At 42.4% G+C, this 18,721-nt stretch overlaps 1 protein-coding gene across 5 annotated transcripts in view; it reads left to right on the top strand.

Annotated features, from left to right (window-relative positions):
• DOCK10 (dedicator of cytokinesis 10) overlaps positions 1 to 18,721 on the top strand; it is a 271,622-nt gene that overhangs the window by 249,357 nt on the left and 3,544 nt on the right. For 2 of the 5 annotated variants that reach the window (XM_039236822.1, XM_039236826.1), the window contains exons 48-57: positions 87 to 193; positions 1,643 to 1,765; positions 1,897 to 2,010; positions 3,890 to 3,895; positions 9,501 to 9,647; positions 12,704 to 12,914; positions 14,056 to 14,246; positions 16,087 to 16,187; positions 16,340 to 16,478; positions 18,184 to 18,259. In XM_039236822.1, the coding sequence (XP_039092753.1) occupies positions 87 to 193; positions 1,643 to 1,765; positions 1,897 to 2,010; positions 3,890 to 3,895; positions 9,501 to 9,647; positions 12,704 to 12,914; positions 14,056 to 14,246; positions 16,087 to 16,187; positions 16,340 to 16,478; positions 18,184 to 18,259 (1,215 nt within the window). The remainder of the gene's footprint in view (positions 1 to 86; positions 194 to 1,642; positions 1,766 to 1,896; positions 2,011 to 3,889; positions 3,896 to 9,500; positions 9,648 to 12,703; positions 12,915 to 14,055; positions 14,247 to 16,086; positions 16,188 to 16,339; positions 16,479 to 18,183; positions 18,260 to 18,721) is intronic. The other 3 variants (XM_039236824.1, XM_039236825.1, XM_039236823.1) reach the window with 2 other exon arrangements.

Raw genomic sequence — 18,721 nt, 5'->3', positions numbered from 1 at the left:
CTATACTACCATGAAGGAAGGCATTATCTACTCCAAACAGGATTAGGCTCAAATAATAATGTTGCATTTTGCTTGGTCCTCTTAAGGCATGTTCTCTATGGGCTGGCCAGCTTTTCTGAGCATTACACCAAATATTAAAGAAGAAGGAGCAATGAAAGAAGATTCTGGAATGCAAGACACACCGTACAATGAGGTTAGACCAATATAATCTAGTGGACAGTAATTGAGTAAAAAGATTCATTGAATTGTTACATTAAGCTAAATATGGAGGAGAAAAATCTTATTCAGAAATCAAATAAAGTCACTATAGAATATGACTTCTAGGCAAAATGAAATGCAGGCTACGATTAAGCTGAGAATAATAAATATCAGATTGCACTGATAAAGCATAATTTTTGATGAATATTTAAACTAAAATTTACTTCTCTAAAATGGACCCAAATATGTTATATCAGCTCTTCTGTAAGAAATAAAATCTCTAGTCCTTTGGTAAATGCGGTATGGGATACTGAAAATTTTGTGAGCTGGTCACAACTTTTTTTTAATGCATTAGGAAGTTTACTTATAAATACCCTTGCACAGAAACGCTCATTAGTTTCTGCTGAAAACCTTCTGATTTGCAAACCATGGTTATTTTTCATTAATTAAAAGAAGCTTTCTACTGATAAATACATTGCAACAATTCTGATGAGGAAAATAGAGCTCCTTCATCAAGTAAATAAAATATTTCATAAGCTAATTGTTTACATCTTAATGTTACATCAATTTAAAAAAAGGATATAGAAAGCAAGTTTGGGGGCAGATTTTAATTTAATTTTGTATATGGTCTTCTATTAATTTAATACACCTTGCAAATAAACAGGAAATGCAACTACATATTTAGATTAACTATTTCAAATAATGCATAAGAATCTTTTCTTCAAAGATATTGTTGAAAAGATTCCAACAAATAATCTACTTCCTTTGAGGAGTATGTATTTGATTCAGCTGAACATTTATTAAACCACTCGTATATGTGAGGCATTGAGTTAAGTGGGGAGAAGAGATAAATAAGCCATAATTCTGGCTTTCAAAGAGTGTAGAATCTTGAGAAAGGCAAATGTTTTTCAGTCTAAGACCCATCAATTATAAATCTACACAATTAAAGGGAAATCGCTTTGTACATGACAACGGTTGGAAAGGAGAAGGAGTTTGGACAGCTGTTCAAAGTAGGGTTCTTCAGGGCAGTGGAGAGCTCATGATCAGATCTGCATTTTAGAAAGAAAGATTCCTGGAGAACAACACAGAGGATGGACTATAGTGCAAAATAGATCACTAGCAGACCACGAGTGGGGGCTGGGGATAAAGGAACAGGGTTTTGATCTAAGGCAGTGACTGTGGAAATGGAAAGAACGAGGCAGACCTGAAGGCATTTCATAGATTCAAATCAGCAAGGTTGCAGGTCTAAGTCGGTGATGGAAAGAGAAAAATGCAAGACGTAACCATCCCTCCAGGGTGAACGTAAATGCCGATAACAAAAATAGGGAACAGAGCGACCTTACTGTGATGGAAATGGACAGTGTAACAGTTTTGAAAAACAAGATTCAGGGAGGAAGCACAGTGATCATCATATTAAATCTCCTTTTGATTTGGGGAATTGCAGAAAATCCTGGTGGAGCAGCTCTACATGTGTGTGGAGTTTCTTTGGAAGTCCGAGCGATATGAACTCATCGCTGATGTCAACAAACCCATCATTGCTGTCTTTGAGAAGCAGAGAGACTTCAAAGTATGTCTTCTAAACACTGGTTAAAATATCCTGCTCTAAATCGGTGAATTACTTACCATTTTCAAAAGCGGAAACTCCCTGTTTTTTATGTCAGCATCATCTTCATGAAACCCTTTGATTTATGGTTTCAGAAATTATCAGATCTCTACTACGACATTCATCGGTCATACCTAAAAGTTGCGGAAGTGGTGAACTCCGAGAAGCGGCTGTTCGGTCGCTACTATCGTGTAGCCTTTTACGGGCAGGTAAGTTTATCAGAAGCTCCGTGGCCTCTGAATTCTGTCCAACAACCAAACTTTGTCTTTCATTCTCGATGAGACGTCTGATTCCATGTGCCGGGGGATTAAGAGGATGTGGGTGTGTCTGGCATATCTGAGTGTTTTTCTGGATATTCGAGTCATATGTTTGTCCACAAGAATGTGCTCAGCTGGGAAACAAATGCGCAGAGAAATCCATGGGCTGTAATACAGATCGAGTTGAAACCAGTAATTTCTAACTTCTCAGAGAAAAGAGGACGCTTAGTTTTCAGCACCTTCTTCTTCCCAGGTAACCCCAAAATATCTAATTATGGTTTCACATCCTGCATTAAAGTGAAATTAAATTGAACGTGTTTCAAAAAATGAAATTCATAACAATCTGGGACTAAAGTATTCCCACAGCCTCTGCCATGTCAAAGCCTTTGGCTTCACAATTGTGCATTTTCTCTTCTCTTCCTTTTAAACTATCACTGCCTCTAGGTAGAATGCCATATGTCATTTTGTTCCCTGTATTGCAGGTCAGTATATCTTTGCCAGTTGACCACATTAGCAATGAACCAGATTAAAAATATTAGTGAGCCATAGCATTAGCTGGAAAATTAAGTGGACATATTCTATATTAATTATGAATATCTCTGAGCAGTGCTTTAGGTGGAGCAAACCCAGACACCATCTCATTTCTTTTCAAGAAGACTTACAACAACACAATTATATTTCAGCAGGCATCACTATGCCATGACTATGACTTGTGTGTATGAACATTCCATTCTTTTTTTAAATGTTTATTTATTTTGGAGTGCAGGGGCAGAGAAAGAGGGAGACACAGAATCAGAAGCAGGCTCCAGGCTCTGAGCTATCTGCACAAAGCCCAATGTGGGGCCCGAACTCACAGACCATGAGATCATGACCTGAGCCAAAGTTGGACACTTAACCAACTTAGCCACCCAGGAGTCCGAACATTCCATTATTTTCACAATTGGAATGACTCTCTGCCCTCTCATTTCCTTTTCTTCCCTCCCCTCACAGAAGACAGTGTGGCCTATACTTTCTTTTTCTCCTTGCAATCTTTTAAGGCTGCAGCTGAAGAAGTCAAGTCCAACCTGATCATTCTAGATCATTTCCCATTGAAATCTTTTGGAAAAAAAAAAAAACCATTTATTTTCCTCTAATCACCAAAGGCAGCTTGAAGCTAACTTCTAAATTAATAAAGATAAGCTTCTCTCTACCTAGAAAAAAAAAATGTCACCATTTAGCCACTTACCGTAAACAGATTAATCAAACTCAGATTTTCCTCCTGATGCATGTTGGCACCAGGAGTGCAAATATAGACAAAAATGGTAGAGACAGTCTATGGATAGAGACTAAATGTAGACGTGTTGAGGGCCCCAGGAAAGAATCGGAACTATTTGAAGTGACAGTGTATATTGCAGGGAGAAAGTGTAGGAATCCACAGGAGAGGAGGAGAAAGATAAGGGGATGGCATCTTGAACATCATGGAGAAAATAAACAATCTTTGACCTTGGTGAAACATTAGCAAGAAAAATGGCAGAACACCCCATCAAGGAGGGAATGTAGGCAGTGAGGGGTTACAGGAGAAAGACAGGATTCCCAGGGCAACAGAGAAGTGACGCATAAGATGTGCACTCAGCTAACCAAGGTTCAAATCTACCAGGCAGTCCTTCCAATGAAAAAGTAATAAACTGCCATTAAGGGTCTGGTCCTGAAAACCAGACTGGCCAACTGATGGCTTCTCCAACCAGTATCTAATATAGGCGTGCTAAACACGTAGCAATAAGACATGCTCCTTTCCTACCAGATTTTAATGCAGCTGTTTATTCTTTTCTTCTTTTTGTCTTGATTGTTCCAGGCTGTGGTAAGTTTTCTCTCTCTCTCCATTTGCATGCTCTAATAATCCTCACACTTCCCTCCGTATGGTTTTACTGAACCTTAACTTTTTTTGTGCAAATCAACATTGGTGCAACGGTGAGATAATCGTGCTTCCATTCATTTTGGAGTCTCCTGCATTTCCCAAACTAAATAGTGTTTATTCCAGTTACCTGAATTACAAAAATGTATCATTTATTTTACCTGTAGGTTATCATTCTACACAAAGGTAGATGTAGGTTAAAAACCTACATAAGCTCACGTACACTCTTGCGCATGTTCAGATAAATACGAGCACCACGTGGTTGCGGTGTGTGCAAAGTAGGCTTAGTATTGGAGATTGTCTGCTCATCTCGGACCACTGTGAGTTACAGCTGATTAAAAAGGGCATGGTGGTCACAAGTTTAGAAGTTGGAGCAGTGGGCATTGATGGGCACCTTCCCAGGCTCCTGAATGGCCCTTCCTCCTTTCCATAGGAGTATTGCGGAGAAACAGGGCTCCCTTTGGTGGTGAACTCTGACCATTCGCAGAGGTGATGGTCTTAGTGCCCAACACAAAAGATGACCAGCGGACTAAATCTCTACCCAGTAGGGCAGATTAAGTCTCTTGAGATGTGAAAATAAGTGATGTAAGAAATTTTGGAAAGCCAGCAGAGACAGAAATATCATGCCATCACCTAGAGCTGTGTGACACAGAAGAACTTTCTCGTTATGTGAACCATGTGAATGTGCCTATATCCAGTCCTTTTGTAGCTACAAAAATGATTCAACATAATTATTGCCGATTAAGCTGGAAAGACAAATTCTTTCATTAGCCACACATTGTCTGCCCGGTACATACTTTTTTGTAATTCTTTAAGCCCTCCCCACGGCCATACCCGTATTTTCTACCTTCATTTATAAAAATTGGGGTCATGGGTCCTTAACTCACCTACTAAAAGAATACTTGAAAACCCTTGTACTAAATAGACTGAGGGGGGTAGTGGGGAAGGACTGGAGAGGGCTATTTTCCAATGACCTAACTTTGTTCTTTTTGCAGATTCCTCAATAACGTGTGCTGATTGGGCACTTGGCTCTTTTTTTTCTTTTTCTTTTTTCTTTTTCTCAATTGCTTTTATTAAAAATTCCAACCTAAGCTTAAAAGCATTTTGTAAAATCTGTAGACCTGGGTACATGCCTAAGCGTAGTCCTTTCTAAGCTCAAACCCCAGCCACCTTTGATCAAAACCCAATGGGGGTCATCTTGATACACAGCAATTTAGGGCCTTGGTCATCACTGTTCAAATGAAATTCAAATACCTGTCCCAGGCCACCAAATGGAGAGTGTGAACTATTGTATTGAACAGGAGCGGACAGTGCACATCACTTCACCCTTGATGGTAAAGGAATACTAACTAGATTTGAACATTTCCCTGAATGGTTGCAGAATGAAGGCTCTAAAGATCTAAGATAAAGTCTTAACTACTGGATTAGCATAATCCCCATAGTCAGAAATAATTTCTTTTCCATGACGGTGCTTTATGTCCCTGTGAAATTCATCTTTTAATATCCAAATTGGCATGTCTTGCAATCGTGTTATGAAGATTAGGGGAATAAAATATGCAATAGCCTCCGGAAGGCCTTTGGGTGAATATTTTAGGGTCCCCTGTGGGTCGCGCGCTATCACACGGTATTGGCTAGAGTAGTTATTATGTTTGCAATGAGCCAGACAATAGAAGACAAGTTGGAAACTTCTTTTTTTTAGTGGCTGGGGCCTTACAAAGGCAAGTCTTGCATAACATGGATTTTCAAATGCAACACCTGGCATCATTGACTATGGAAATTTTACACAGAGCAGCCTATATAAAGCCCCTTCCAAAGTGTCCCTGACGTATTCATTTCCAGACTAATGAAACAGCAGTAGTGATCAAACATCAACTGTAATCAATGAAATACTTAGGCCCTGATATTTAGCATGAAAGCAAGCAAATGAATACCCCTGGTGTAACTTAGAATATCAGATGCTCTTGGAATGAATAAATGAAAGGCTTGGGGAATGTTTATTCATTGGCCAGAAGATACATATTTCCTGGTTCTTGATCATGCCTACCTGGGTGTAGATGTATCTCAGAAACTTGATAGAAAAAAGATTAAGAGGAGGAGGGAAGGTGCATGCGTAGTTTGAAAAACAACCTTCTTCATGCTGGTATGTGCTACACCCTTCTGGCTCCCCATGTATATGAAAGTCAGTGATATAAAATATATTTTAATACACATAATTTGTATGTAAAATATATATAGAGAGAGGTCTTTAACATATATATTATGTATTTAAAATAGAGAGAGAGGAATTTGTATTTCTATGAAAATGTCTCTCTGCATTCTTGTAGCTTCTCTTAATATTTAGCCTTTTATTAATACTTTCTGACCCATATTTACACACAAGGTTCCTCTTTGAATACATTCATTTGTCTGCGAACTTCGAAATACTTAAGTATAAAAGCAAGGGCTCTTATATCTGACATCCCAATAAGGATTCAGGGGCTTTGCAGATTCTTAAGAGTCTTCAGACACATCTAAGAAAGAGTCAAGGAGTCCATTTTAGTTATCAGTCCCACTGAAGTATATTTGTATCATGAGCTGTTGCCTGCACATTTCATAACTCATGTATGTTAGTTACTGCACTGACTCGGAGTCCTTGTTTAACTAGGATATGTGCTGTTTCCTAACAGCGACTGATCAGAACGTGGGTCACATTGCATAGTAAGTGACATTTAGAAAATCAAACTCGCAAGGGAAATGCAGAGATCACACTTCCCATTGCCATGAAATGCAGTTCACTCGTTAGCTTGGGGAGAAAGCAAAAGAGAAACTACCCCTGGGTTCTCACCACCTGTGTCCCTATTTATAAATCATTTATCTCATAGAGCTGTCACCACCTGTGTCCCTATTTATAAATCATTTCTCTCATAGAGCAGAAATTGAAAACTTCCTTAAGACAGTGTCCTGTGGCTCAGTGGGCTGTGCTATGATAGTTTCTCTGGGTGAAAGGTAAGCACACGTTCCCAGTATTTTCAGAGCTGCCATTGATTTGACTCCAAAAGCTCTTCCATGATCCCCGGAAGACGGCAGATTAAATGTTTAATTCTGCTACTCCAGCTCCTTTCTACTTATTTTAAAAATAGTCCCAACAGATTTATATTTCCAGGCTAAATAAGTAAATCATCACAATTTCTCTCTGATCGATCACTTAACAAAATATTGAAATCAGCATCAATAGACCTTTTATAATAAAGAAAATGGTAGTTTCCGTGCAGAGCAGCTGATGATAATGTATTTTTAAGCACACCAAACTCAGGTTGTTTCCCTGTGTGCTACTAGGGCTCAAATCGCTCTCAGGATGCAGAATGCTTTTCTTTATTATTGCTGTCCTCCTCATCAGAGCTAACATACACCAAGGGCCTTTTGTGTACCAGGCACTGGTCTTGGGACCTCTCACTAGATTTCTGAGTCCCTACTATTTCCCATCCTCCAGATCAAGGAGCAGGGATGAAAGAAAGTCACAGGTCATGACCAAGACCACAGCCAACGGTCAGAGCAATGGCAATAAAATCCTGCTTCCCACCCCTCCTTTTCTGCTAATCCCAGATTCAGAAATTTGTTAGCGGAAAAATTCACAGTGAAAATGTCTCTTTGTGCTAGTTTTCACAGCGTGGTGAGAAAATCTTTTCCTGGAACCTGAAGACATTTTTCTTATTGAAAAGGAAGTTGTAAAAGGGGCGGTGGCGATTGCCCTGTGGGGGTTCTGGTTGATGGCCTCAGAAGTCCTATTTCTCTGATGTGTCAGTCTGTCAATTTTAGCCACTAACTTCTGACCTTGAATCAGACACATCTGCACAAAGACAGTGACAGAAAAATCATGGCAGGCTGGAAGTCATGTGGGAACGGCTCCAGACCTCATACCCCGACCGAGTCTTAAGGAATGACAGTGAATGACTTTTTGTGATTTCAGTACTCTAAGTCACTTTTTTTTTTTTTTTTTTTAGCAGTTTGGGGTCAGGGAACTCATATATTGAACTGTGTTTGGTCTTGACAATTCTTTAAAAAAAATTGTTCAATGAAAACATCTTTATTAGAATCCGTGGACTCTTTTCCAATTATACCTGGTACAAATATACCTCTTTAAGATGTACGCCCTCTAAGAACGAGTTCATTCATCTGCTTATTCACTCAACGCAGGTAGAGTGAAATTCCCCTAAAGACCAGGCTCTGCGTTGCACGCTGAACATGCACTGTTGAACAAGTCACTTCTCTGCCTTTGAAAAGCGGGAAGTCAATTCTGGAAATGCACAAGGAACCAGGCAGTTACCTGCTTGACAAGAACTTTGCTGATGAACATGCGTTGTTCATCGTCTTCAGCTACAGCCCACTTCTGAAACAAAGCGTCCTGTTACCCTGGTCAGACTTTCTTGGCAGAAAGTGCTTTGCAAGTCTAAAGCACCATATAATTGTGTGTTTTGATCATTATTCTTAGATCACCTCACATTAGCCAAAACTACAGCATTAGAACATGTTCTGCATGCTTTTAAGATACAATGATTTTTTTTTTTAGTCAGAAATGATAAAAACAGAAAAAGTACAGCTAAGATTCTTTCTGACCTCCAGATCTTCACCTGGCCCTCAAAAGCCATCTTCTTGAGGTAGACTCTGCAGTCAGGAGAAACCGTACGTGCTTGGATTCTTAACTCCCGACATAATCTAGCATTCTGAGGCCACGTGCATTCCACAGAAAAGAAGATGCTGCATCTCTTCAAAGAGAAGGCGCTAAGAAGATTGTCTCACTTAGTTATCCTCAGATAATAGAATCTTACCTTGCCCCTGGTTCAAACCAGACTAATAAAATTAATTGAGGCTAAAATCTACTTGCTCCTCTGGTGTAAAAATGATGGCATGGTTACTGTTTTCAATCCCCGGTTTTAGCTTTGCAAGATTGTAAAAGATCTATTAGCAGAGTAAGTGGAATAATGAAATTGCATATGCTTGCAGCGGGCCTCTGAAGACATATTACAGTTATTTTTAAAATAGCAGTACTTGGGAGTATACCATATGTCATTCCTGTTATGACAACAATCCAGAGAATTATGGCTTCGCATCTGACATGATGGGTTGGTGCATATCAACTCATACTTCTAGATACCTTTACATGACGTAGTTTCCTCTGCTAGTACCAAAGACGTGAAGAAGACATTATTAAAAAGTCCAAAAATTACTCCAGACTCTGTGTTCTCCCCCAGGCTGCCACATGAGGGCGTTCTTCTCCCAAAATACATGCCAGCAGGTGTAACCATGGATTTCCACAAACAGAAAGAATACGTGTAAGATTATCCCAGGAGAATCTTTGGCCTGGCGAGGAGTGTTTCATGATTGACTGGTGCTAGCATGATATTTTGTTTCCTTTATGTTAATTTTTCTTTCACTTTTATAGGGTGCTAATCAATGGCTTGGATGACAACCAAAAGACTGGATGTATTATTTAAGTAAATAGCTTTCGTTTTGCTTGTGATTTGCAACTCGAGTTCCCTAATAAAATTTGTGGTTCACTGTGCGTTTCCCACAGGGGTTTTTTGAAGAAGAGGAAGGTAAAGAGTATATTTATAAAGAGCCGAAGCTGACAGGCCTCTCGGAGATTTCTCAAAGACTGCTCAAGCTCTATGCGGATAAATTTGGTGCAGACAATGTGAAAATAATCCAGGATTCCAACAAGGTAAAGGAAAATCAGTATCCATGCACATAGGAAGAACTGAGTTATTTTTTAATTTTTTAACTGTATTTAAGCTTTCCTTGTCTGCCTGACTGCAAAGTAATCTACCTCAACTATACTGGAGGTTTTACCTGTGTATTTATTGGCTGGTCGATTGGTGATTTTTTTTTCTCAAAAACGTTATTCGTGTTTATTTGGGTAACTTTTAGGTAACCTTAGAAACAATTTACTAAATTCTTCTGCCATAGGTTGCTTGCATTTGAATAGCAATCTTAGGGTTAAAGTGATTGGGCCCAGTGGTGGAGTCAGAGGAAACAGAAAAATATTTTTCCAGTCACAGAGGTCTTCTGGTGTCACACCAATTTTGACATCTGTCCTCTGTGACAGTGCATTTGCTGATTACATTTGTATTAACCTGTGAACATCCGTTGCACCTCCTCATGGCTCCGCCAAGCAAATGCTACCAGCCTCTGCTTAGATTACTCAGAATCTTCTAGTAAACTTTCATTCATCTAGCCAACTTTTATTAAGCACCTACTCCAGGTCATGCCCAGAACCAGGAGCTGGGGCACACAGAGTCTCACGGTTCACAGGGGGCTAAGAAGAGGCAGACATAGGGGCACCTGGGTGGCTCAATCAGTTAGGTGTCTGACTTCGGCTCAGGTCATGATCTCACGGTTCGTGAGTTCAAGCCCAGCGTCGGGCTCTGTGCTGACAGCCAGCTCAGAGCCTGGAACCTGCTTCGAATTCTGTGACTCCCTCTCTCTCTGTCCCTCCCCTGCTCACGTGCTCTCCCTCTCTCTCTAAAAAATAAATAAACATTATAAAGGAAGAACAAGAAGAGGCAGATAACATGGTTAATTAAATAGACTCCAAGGGAGTTCCCCTGGAAACAGGTCCAAATCACATGGAGAGAGTTCAGGGCTTCCTGAACAGCTCATTCGTGGCTGGGCAGTGCTTTACGGAGGAGGGCTATCTGATCTGGGAATTCCAGAGTGAGAAGGCGTTTTCTGGAAGCAGAGGGCATTCTGAGAAGCCCAGCACAGGCAATGCCAGGGATGATTGAGAAGAGGAGGTGTGTTTACAGAATGACAGGCCTCTGCAACACAGGTAGGATAGAAAAGTATAATAGCAGAAGGACACATCTCAAAAAGCCAGTTTGTGCCCAAGGGTGGAGGCCACTATTGGGCCACCAAAGAAAAGGTCTTTTTTTCTCCCATCCTCTTTTAGGCAGCTGGTATTCGGAGGGATCGGGCATGAGACGCCTGGGTCTGGGCAGAAATTGTCACGGTGTACCCATCGTTCTCTCCCTTAGCTTGAAAGGTACAATCCCTTACCCCTTAAAGATGGAAAGAGCTAGAATCACCCTCATGGTGGCACTCCCAAATAGGGAACATAGAGAGAGTTCCTAGTGAGATGAGAAAAATGCCCAATTTGGTGTCAGACAGCTGGAGTCTCATGATGGCACCTCTCATCAGCTGGTGATCCATCTTGGAGAAACTAGCTAACCACTCTGAATCTCCTTTTTTTTTAATCTGTAAAGTAGATACAGTTATACTTATCTTACAGTATAATTTTAGAAACATTATAAATAAGTTCATGAGCTTTCTCAGATTTCTGGAATCAGATAGGCAGTGAGTAGGTAAACAGATGGAGAAAGCTGGAGGAAGCTTAAAAATCCTTCCAGAAATCTTTAGAACAGAGGCTGAGACTCATCTCTTCCAACCTTGAAAATTCCCTGGCTTTTCTTGGGACACCCCCCCGCCCCAGCCTGTCTTCCTTGCTATTTCTAAAGCTTATTCACCAAAGCAGAATTACTAAAGAAATTATATAGGATGATTAATTGCAGAAAAGAGAAGGTTTTAGAGAAACTGAAAATAAATATATTTGCAATCGTGAGACAGGCTAATCAGTTAATCCACTAATCAGACAAAGAACCTCCTTCTACATTACAAGCCCAGAGCCCACATCCTGGTCTAGGTACATGGCTGAATCATAGAGGGAAAAAGAGATATATTTCTACTCTTTTTTTTTTTTAATGTTTTATTTATTTCTAGGAGAGAGAGAGAGAGACAGCATGAGCAGGGGAGGGTCAGAGAGAGAGGGAGTCACAGACTGAAACAGGCTTCAGGCTCCGAGCTGGCAGTCAGCACAGAGCCCGACGCGGGGCTCGAACCCACGAACCGCGAGATCATGACCTAAGCGAAAGTCGGACGCTTAACCGACTAAGCCACCCAGGCGCCCCGATATATTTCTACTCTTAAGAAGCTTGTTTTCTAGGGACACCTGGGTGGCTCAGCCGGTTGAGCATTCAGCTTAGTCTAAGGGCATGATCTCTTGGTTCATGAGTTTGAGCCCAGTGTCAGGCTCGCTGCTGCCAGTGCAGAGCCGGCTTCAGGTCCTCTGCCTTCCCATCTCTGCCCCTCCCCCACTGCAGCTGTCTCTCTCAAAAATAAATAAACATAAAAAAAAAAAAAAAAGCTTGTGTTTTAGACAAAGATCAGGACATTCACCACAGAAGAGAAAGTAAAGAGGGGCGCCTGGGTGGCTCAGTTGGTTAAGCGACTGACTTCGGCTCAGGTCATGATCTCACAGAATGTGAGTTCAAGCCCCAAGGCGGGCTCTGTGCTGACAGCTCAGAGCCTGGAGCCTGCTTCAGATTCTGTCTCCCTCTCTCTCTGCCCCTTTCCCACTCACCCTCTGTCTCTCTTCTCTCTCTCTCAAAAATAAATAAACATTTTAAAAAAAGAAAACAGACAAGAAAGGATTATGTGAAACGCCATAGCCAAATGCTTATGTTTGGAAGAATCTCACTACTGAGAAGTTCGGCTCCAGCCCTACCTCTGCCACCATCGAGCTGCTTGACCACAGTCCAGCCAGTTGCTCTTTCTGTAGTTCCAGGGCCACCCAACCTCTGAATGGCTACGATTGCCCACTCTTCCCCCAAGGGGACCGGGTCAGGCCCTTGGATGCCAGCTGAGAGAGTGCAGGGCTCCCCCCGGCTTTGCGGAGCACCCGTGGCTCACCGCTGTCTCTTTCTCCGTCATGCGTTCACCCAGGTAAACCCCAAGGATTTGGACCCCAAATATGCCTACATCCAGGTGACGTATGTCACACCATTCTTTGAGGAAAAGGAGATAGAGGACCGGAAGACAGACTTCGAAATGCACCACAACATCAACCGCTTCGTCTTTGAGACGCCCTTCACGCTGTCGGGCAAGAAGCACGGTGGGGTGGAGGAGCAGTGCAAGCGGAGGACAGTCCTGACCAGTAAGTGCGGGCCCTCGTTCCCGGGCGGGGGGCTCGCTGCAGGCTGGCAGACAAGTACCCAAAAGGTGCTAAATTAGGAATGCTGGCCGGGCAGAGCCAATGCGGCCTCCCTTGGGAAGCCAACCAGAAGAGAAGCCATCCGCACAATCACCTCATCCGCCTCTTCCCTGAAGACGTCATGGTAAAGGTCATGGTGCCAGAGTCCTGGGAAAGGCACTCTGAACTTACCTCTCCTCTCTCCCTGAGGCCACCCCCAGTTACTTGGGGGTTAGCAGCTCTCAGAATTGTGTGCTTTGAGGCAAGGTTCTAAGCCGTTCTGGATCTCAAGTTCCTCATGTGTAATGACCTCCCACATCCCCGCCAGCGCTGTCTAGATCTAGTCTATGAGGGGGTGATCCTCTCACTTACTGAGAAAACATTCCGTGAGTGCCTACTAGGTGCTGGGCCCTGTTCTGGGAACTGAAACAAAACATGATTCTTGCCCTCACCGCTCACGGTCTGGTAGGAGAAAGCCAAGTAAAGCAAGACACTCAGTGAGCAGAACATGAGAAAGAAAATGAGAATACGCAGGAGGGGTTCCTCAGGCAGGCTGAGGAGAAAGACGCGCGAGGGTATTCTGGAAGAATCTCGAGAGATGAGCAGCCCTGGAGAGCGCAAGTGATACACGAATAGCAGTGTCATCTAGATTTTAGGACACGTTCATCTTCGGGAAACATTTTCAGAACTTTTATCATAAAACATTAGAACAAAGCGATGATAACATGTGCTATTTGGTATAGATATAAGCATCCGTTAGTGTAGTTTAGTGTCATTTTTATTTGAATTATAAGTTGCGAGGGAAACTGTAATCTTTTCAGTGTTTGGAGACTGTAAAGACCTTGATCCAGCCCATAAAATGAGGAGTTGGCTAGCCAAGTGTGGAAGAGCGAGCCAGGCAACAGTTTGGCTCAGATCATGATCTTGAAGTGCCTGGGTTCGAGCCCTGCATCACGCTCTATGCTGACAGCTCAGAACCTGGAGCCTGCTTCAGACTCTGTGTCTCTGTCTCTCTCTGCCCCTCCCCCACTTGCAGTGTGTATGTGTGTGTGTGTGTGTGTGTGTGTGAAAAATAATTACATCCTCTGGCATTGCTTTTGTGTAGCGAGTCACTTGTTCCCCTACGTGAAGAAGAGAATACAAGTCATAAGCCAGTCGAGCACAGAACTGAATCCTATTGAAGTGGCGATTGACGAGATGTCCAAGAAAGTTTCTGAGCTGAATCAGCTGTGCACGATGGACGAGGTGGACATGATCAGACTGCAGCTCAAAGTCCAAGGAAGTGTCAGCGTAAAGGTAGGCATTGTCTGGAGCAGAGATGCATGAGGCCAATGGCACCTGGTACCAAACACCCTAGACATTTTTTACAAAGGGTGTAAGAGACATGTTTCTGTTCATGATACCATCCCGCAACTTTTCCTGAGTCTTTAAAACTTTGTTTCAGTGTAAGGTGCATGTTGATGGTGCCAAACACAGGGACATGAACCTTTTTTTTAAGTTTAGCTGAAATATAATTTCTTCTTCCTCAATCCTCCTTCCCTGTCTTCTCCAGATAAACTCTGTTCTATATCCAAAAATCTAATGAATGAATGAATAAATGAATAACAAATGTGGCCATCTCATATAAATATCTGTTAGTAAGAGCCTTATGAAAGTGTTCAAAAACAAATCCTTTAAAAATGTGTATACGTTCACAAGATGTGTGTCGGTATTTATCTGACTGTCAGCGGCCTGATAAGAAGCAGGTGGCTACTCACTGTGGGTGATTAAAGAAAAGAGAGCAAACAGACTATTTGCAGAAGTATAAGCAGTATTTAGGAAAACAACAAGGTGGGCCCAGGAAATAGCAAGACCGAGGGTCTGTTACCCCCTAAATCTGAAGATTGAGAGGAGACAAGAGTGAGTTGAAGCAGAGAGAGAGCTGGGAGAGCCAGCTGCTGATAGAAGCTACCTCTGACCACATAGACTGGCTGGGACTAGGGAGATTCAGGTGAGGCGCTCGCCTTGGGCACAAAATGTCAGCGGACATCAAAAACCTCAGTACCCAAGACTAAATAATATTTATGCAGTATTTTTTAAATAAAAAATAATTCCAACAGTTTCTACCGAATGAAGAGTTAAAATTTTATACCAGGGCAAGCCCGTAGCAATGCCCTGTGGATCCCAAGGCAAAAAGGAAAAATTGGTGATGCTGACCCTGACATTGACCTACTCGCCTCTTCCCTGCCTACCTTTTCTCCATGTCCCCCATGGCTGACTCAAAATAGCAACAATAATTTTTTTAAGCCAAAAGGCAAAAGAACCATTGCTATGCTCCAAACGGGATGGGTTCTTTCAGCATAGAGCTGTGTCAAGGAAAGTGGACATTGGATCGAGGGAAGCAGAGGGAACATCCAGAATGTTTGCTCCTCCTGCCATGCTGGGAACACGTGGCATCTGAAGACAGCTCAAATACAGTATTAGCCTCCTTCTGCTATGACCTTATGCCCTCCAAGCCCCACAGTCACATTAAAAGACTATAAGCACTAAAGGACATGGACTCTTTCACGAATGGGTGCCTACTTATATGTGTGAGCATGAATAGGACCTAGCATTGTGCATTCATTCAGCAAATCTGATAAATGCTTCCTCTGGCCAGAATCTAGGCCAGACTGTCGAGTGGAACCCAGTAAAAGAGTAACCCCCAGGGTGGTGTGTGCTTAACAAACACCACGGAATGTCCGCTCTTCATAGTGAAGTGTTGACTTTAATGTGAATAGAAAATATATATATAAGTAGTGCATCACACATTTGATTTCACAGATATTAAATTTAAAGTTAAGTAAATAAAAATGAGTCTCGTCTTCAAAGATAGTAAGACCATAACAGTGCAAGCAGCGTATGGATGTGATAAATATAGGAAGCGATGGCCTAGTGACAGTGTGAGAAGGGTAGTGTGAGGCACTGCACTCGGACGCGTCCTTCAGTAACTTATTGACTTCCGAGCTGGGGGACAACAGAGAAGACAGGTGACAAATAAGTAGACGTGAGAAGATGTGGGTGCTGTGTGATTGGTGCTACCCCTTCTAGCTGTGGAGAAGGCTCCGCCCAAGAGGAAGAAGAGATCGTCTTCAGACTTTTCTCTTCTCACCCCCAGGTTAATGCTGGCCCGATGGCCTATGCACGAGCCTTTCTTGAAGAAACCAATGCAAAGAGATACCCTGACAACCAAGTAAAACTTTTGAAGGAAATATTCAGGTGAGCTTTTCGTTGTTGGGATGTTCTGAAGCTCCTTCAGCCAGGAGCCACCTGACCAACCCTCTTCAAGGTTGCAGAGCCTCTCTGTGGCCTGACATTGGGTTGCCGTTCTCTGGGGCTGGCTGCTCATTCCCTTATTGCTGTCCCTAAAGGCAATTCGCAGATGCGTGTGGGCAGGCCCTGGATGTGAATGAGCGCCTCATCAAGGAGGATCAGCTGGAGTACCAGGAAGAGCTGAGGTCCCATTACAAGGACATGCTCAGCGAACTCTCCACAATCATGAATGAGCAGGTAAGACTTCCCGGGAGGTGGCCCAAGATGCCGGTTCATGGAGAGTGCCCATTTTATCCCCGGTGCCAGGAGGCCTCTTTTCTTACCTGAACACCATGGTGTTGAGTTGCTGGTGCCTCCATGTACAACACCCTTTGCCTCTCAAAGCAGAGATCGGGTTGGGGAAAACCCTATTTATAAAAAAGAAGATCATTTCCAAAGTTTTCAGATATGTTTATCCAAACCATAGGAGCTATTGGTTTTCTAGAAGAGTTGGAACCTCTTAGACAGTAAGGAACACAGGGTGACATTCCACCAGGTTTGCTCCTATCACCCCAGATGTAGGACCTCACAAGTCCCAGGCTGTGACACGGAGTTCTATAGTTCTGCCCCCAGGGTCTCTGTACCTAACTCAGGAAAAACAGCTGGATGAGGGGTTTTAAGGCAGAGACAGCCTCTGCAGAGGCTGGGCCTCCTGAAGATGTGCAGAACTGGGTAAAACTCGATCCTTTACCCCACCAGCAAGTCATCCATGATTTCTGGCCTGCAGCCAGCATGTGCTCTAAAGCTGTGCACAAAATCTGGATATTCATTCATCATGGTACTTTGGAGGGACAGATAATCAAGTGGTCCAAAGCCAAGTGCTATTCTTTGGCTTCTTAGCATTCATCAACTCTCTTACTGGACCTGGACATCTTATTACCCATGGTCCCCTCGAGAAGTTAGATGTGCTCTTTACAGAATAATTGAGGGGTGCCTGGGTAGCTCAGTCAGTTGAATGTCCCACTTCGGCTCAGGTCATGATCTCGTGGTTCATGGGTTCGAGACCCACGTTGGGCTCTGTGCTGATGGCTAGCTCAGAGCCTGGAGACTGCTTCGGATTCTGTATCTCCCTCTCTCTGACCCTCCCCTGCTCACACTGTATCTCTCTCTCTCAAAAATAAATAAAACATTAATAATAATAATAATAATTTAGTGCATCGGACAATCTGAATAATTTCCTGATAGTGCCTCATGCATAGCAGCCACTCATTAAAAATTTGTTTCCCTTCGTCTCTTTAAATGGCCTAGCACTATCCACACTATTCACAAAACATGAAATGTATCACATGAATGTTTTCTTCTAAGTGCATTTCCCATATGTTTCTTTTTTCTTCTTTCCCATCTCCTTTAACCCACATTTTAATTTTCTTAATGTTTATTTAATTTTGAGAGAGAGAGATAGAATGCAAGCAGGGGAGAGGCAGAGAGACAGGGAGATTCATAATCTGAAGCAGGCTCCAGTCTCCACACCATCAACACAGAGCCCAATGTGGGGCTCAAACTCACAAGCCATGAGATCACGGCCTGAGCCAAAGTCGGGTGCTTAACTAACTGAGCCACCCAGGATCCTCTCCTTTTACCCACATTTCAAACTCTCCAGAGTAGCTAGAAAAGACATCAGTTAATTGACTTATGTTGGAGATCGTTTATCTTCCTGGATAGGATTCCTAAATGAGGGATTATTATTAGTGGTTTCAGATTATCAGGAGGTGATGGGAATCAATAACTCAAGAGAGATGCCTCAATTGCATGGGTTAATCATAAATCTGCGAGTGAAACAAAAAGGACAAGCAATGGATCTTAAAGTGGAAAGGGGGATGAAGAAATGCTTGTTTCCAACTATAATTGCATCTGACCTTGAAACTTCCGGCAAAAAAATGTTTTTCTTTTTTTTTCCTGGCAGCTCTGTCGCGGTCCGTGTCTGTACAGCTTCTGTTCCTCTGTGTCTAGTATTTCCCTCAGTACTATAAGCAAAAGTGGTATGTTTTTCTTTCCTTATGTCTATACCGTCCTTTGTGGCCTTCTGATCTGCCTATCTCTTCCTAATTGTTCATATCCCCCAGACATCTCCATGGTGGCTAGGGTCTTCTAAGCGTTTAATTAGAACAACTTTATTTACATTTCAAGATAGGTTTTTGTGAGGTGGGGTGGGGGGGAGCTTACTGATTAAAATTAACAATTTAGCTTTTTTCAAGTGTATTTTATGTATTTATTTTTAGAGAGAGAGAGATAGAGCACATGCTCACAGGGGAAGGGTAGAGAGAGAAAGAACAAGAGAGAATCCCAAGCCATGGAGCCCAATCCAGGGCTTGAACTCAAGAACCACGAGATCATGACCTAAGCCCATGACTTGAGTCGAAATCAAGAGTGGGACACTTAACCGACTGAGCCACCCAGGCACCCCAGCAACTTAGCTTTTTTTTTTTTTTTTTTTTTTTTTT

Source organism: Hyaena hyaena, unplaced genomic scaffold (assembly GCF_003009895.1).
Source record: "Hyaena hyaena isolate Hyena2069 unplaced genomic scaffold, ASM300989v1 scaffold_117, whole genome shotgun sequence".
Taxonomy (NCBI): domain Eukaryota; kingdom Metazoa; phylum Chordata; class Mammalia; order Carnivora; family Hyaenidae; genus Hyaena; species Hyaena hyaena.
The sequence above is the reverse complement of the archived record's forward strand: the minus strand, read 5'-3'. Positions and strand labels throughout refer to the sequence as shown.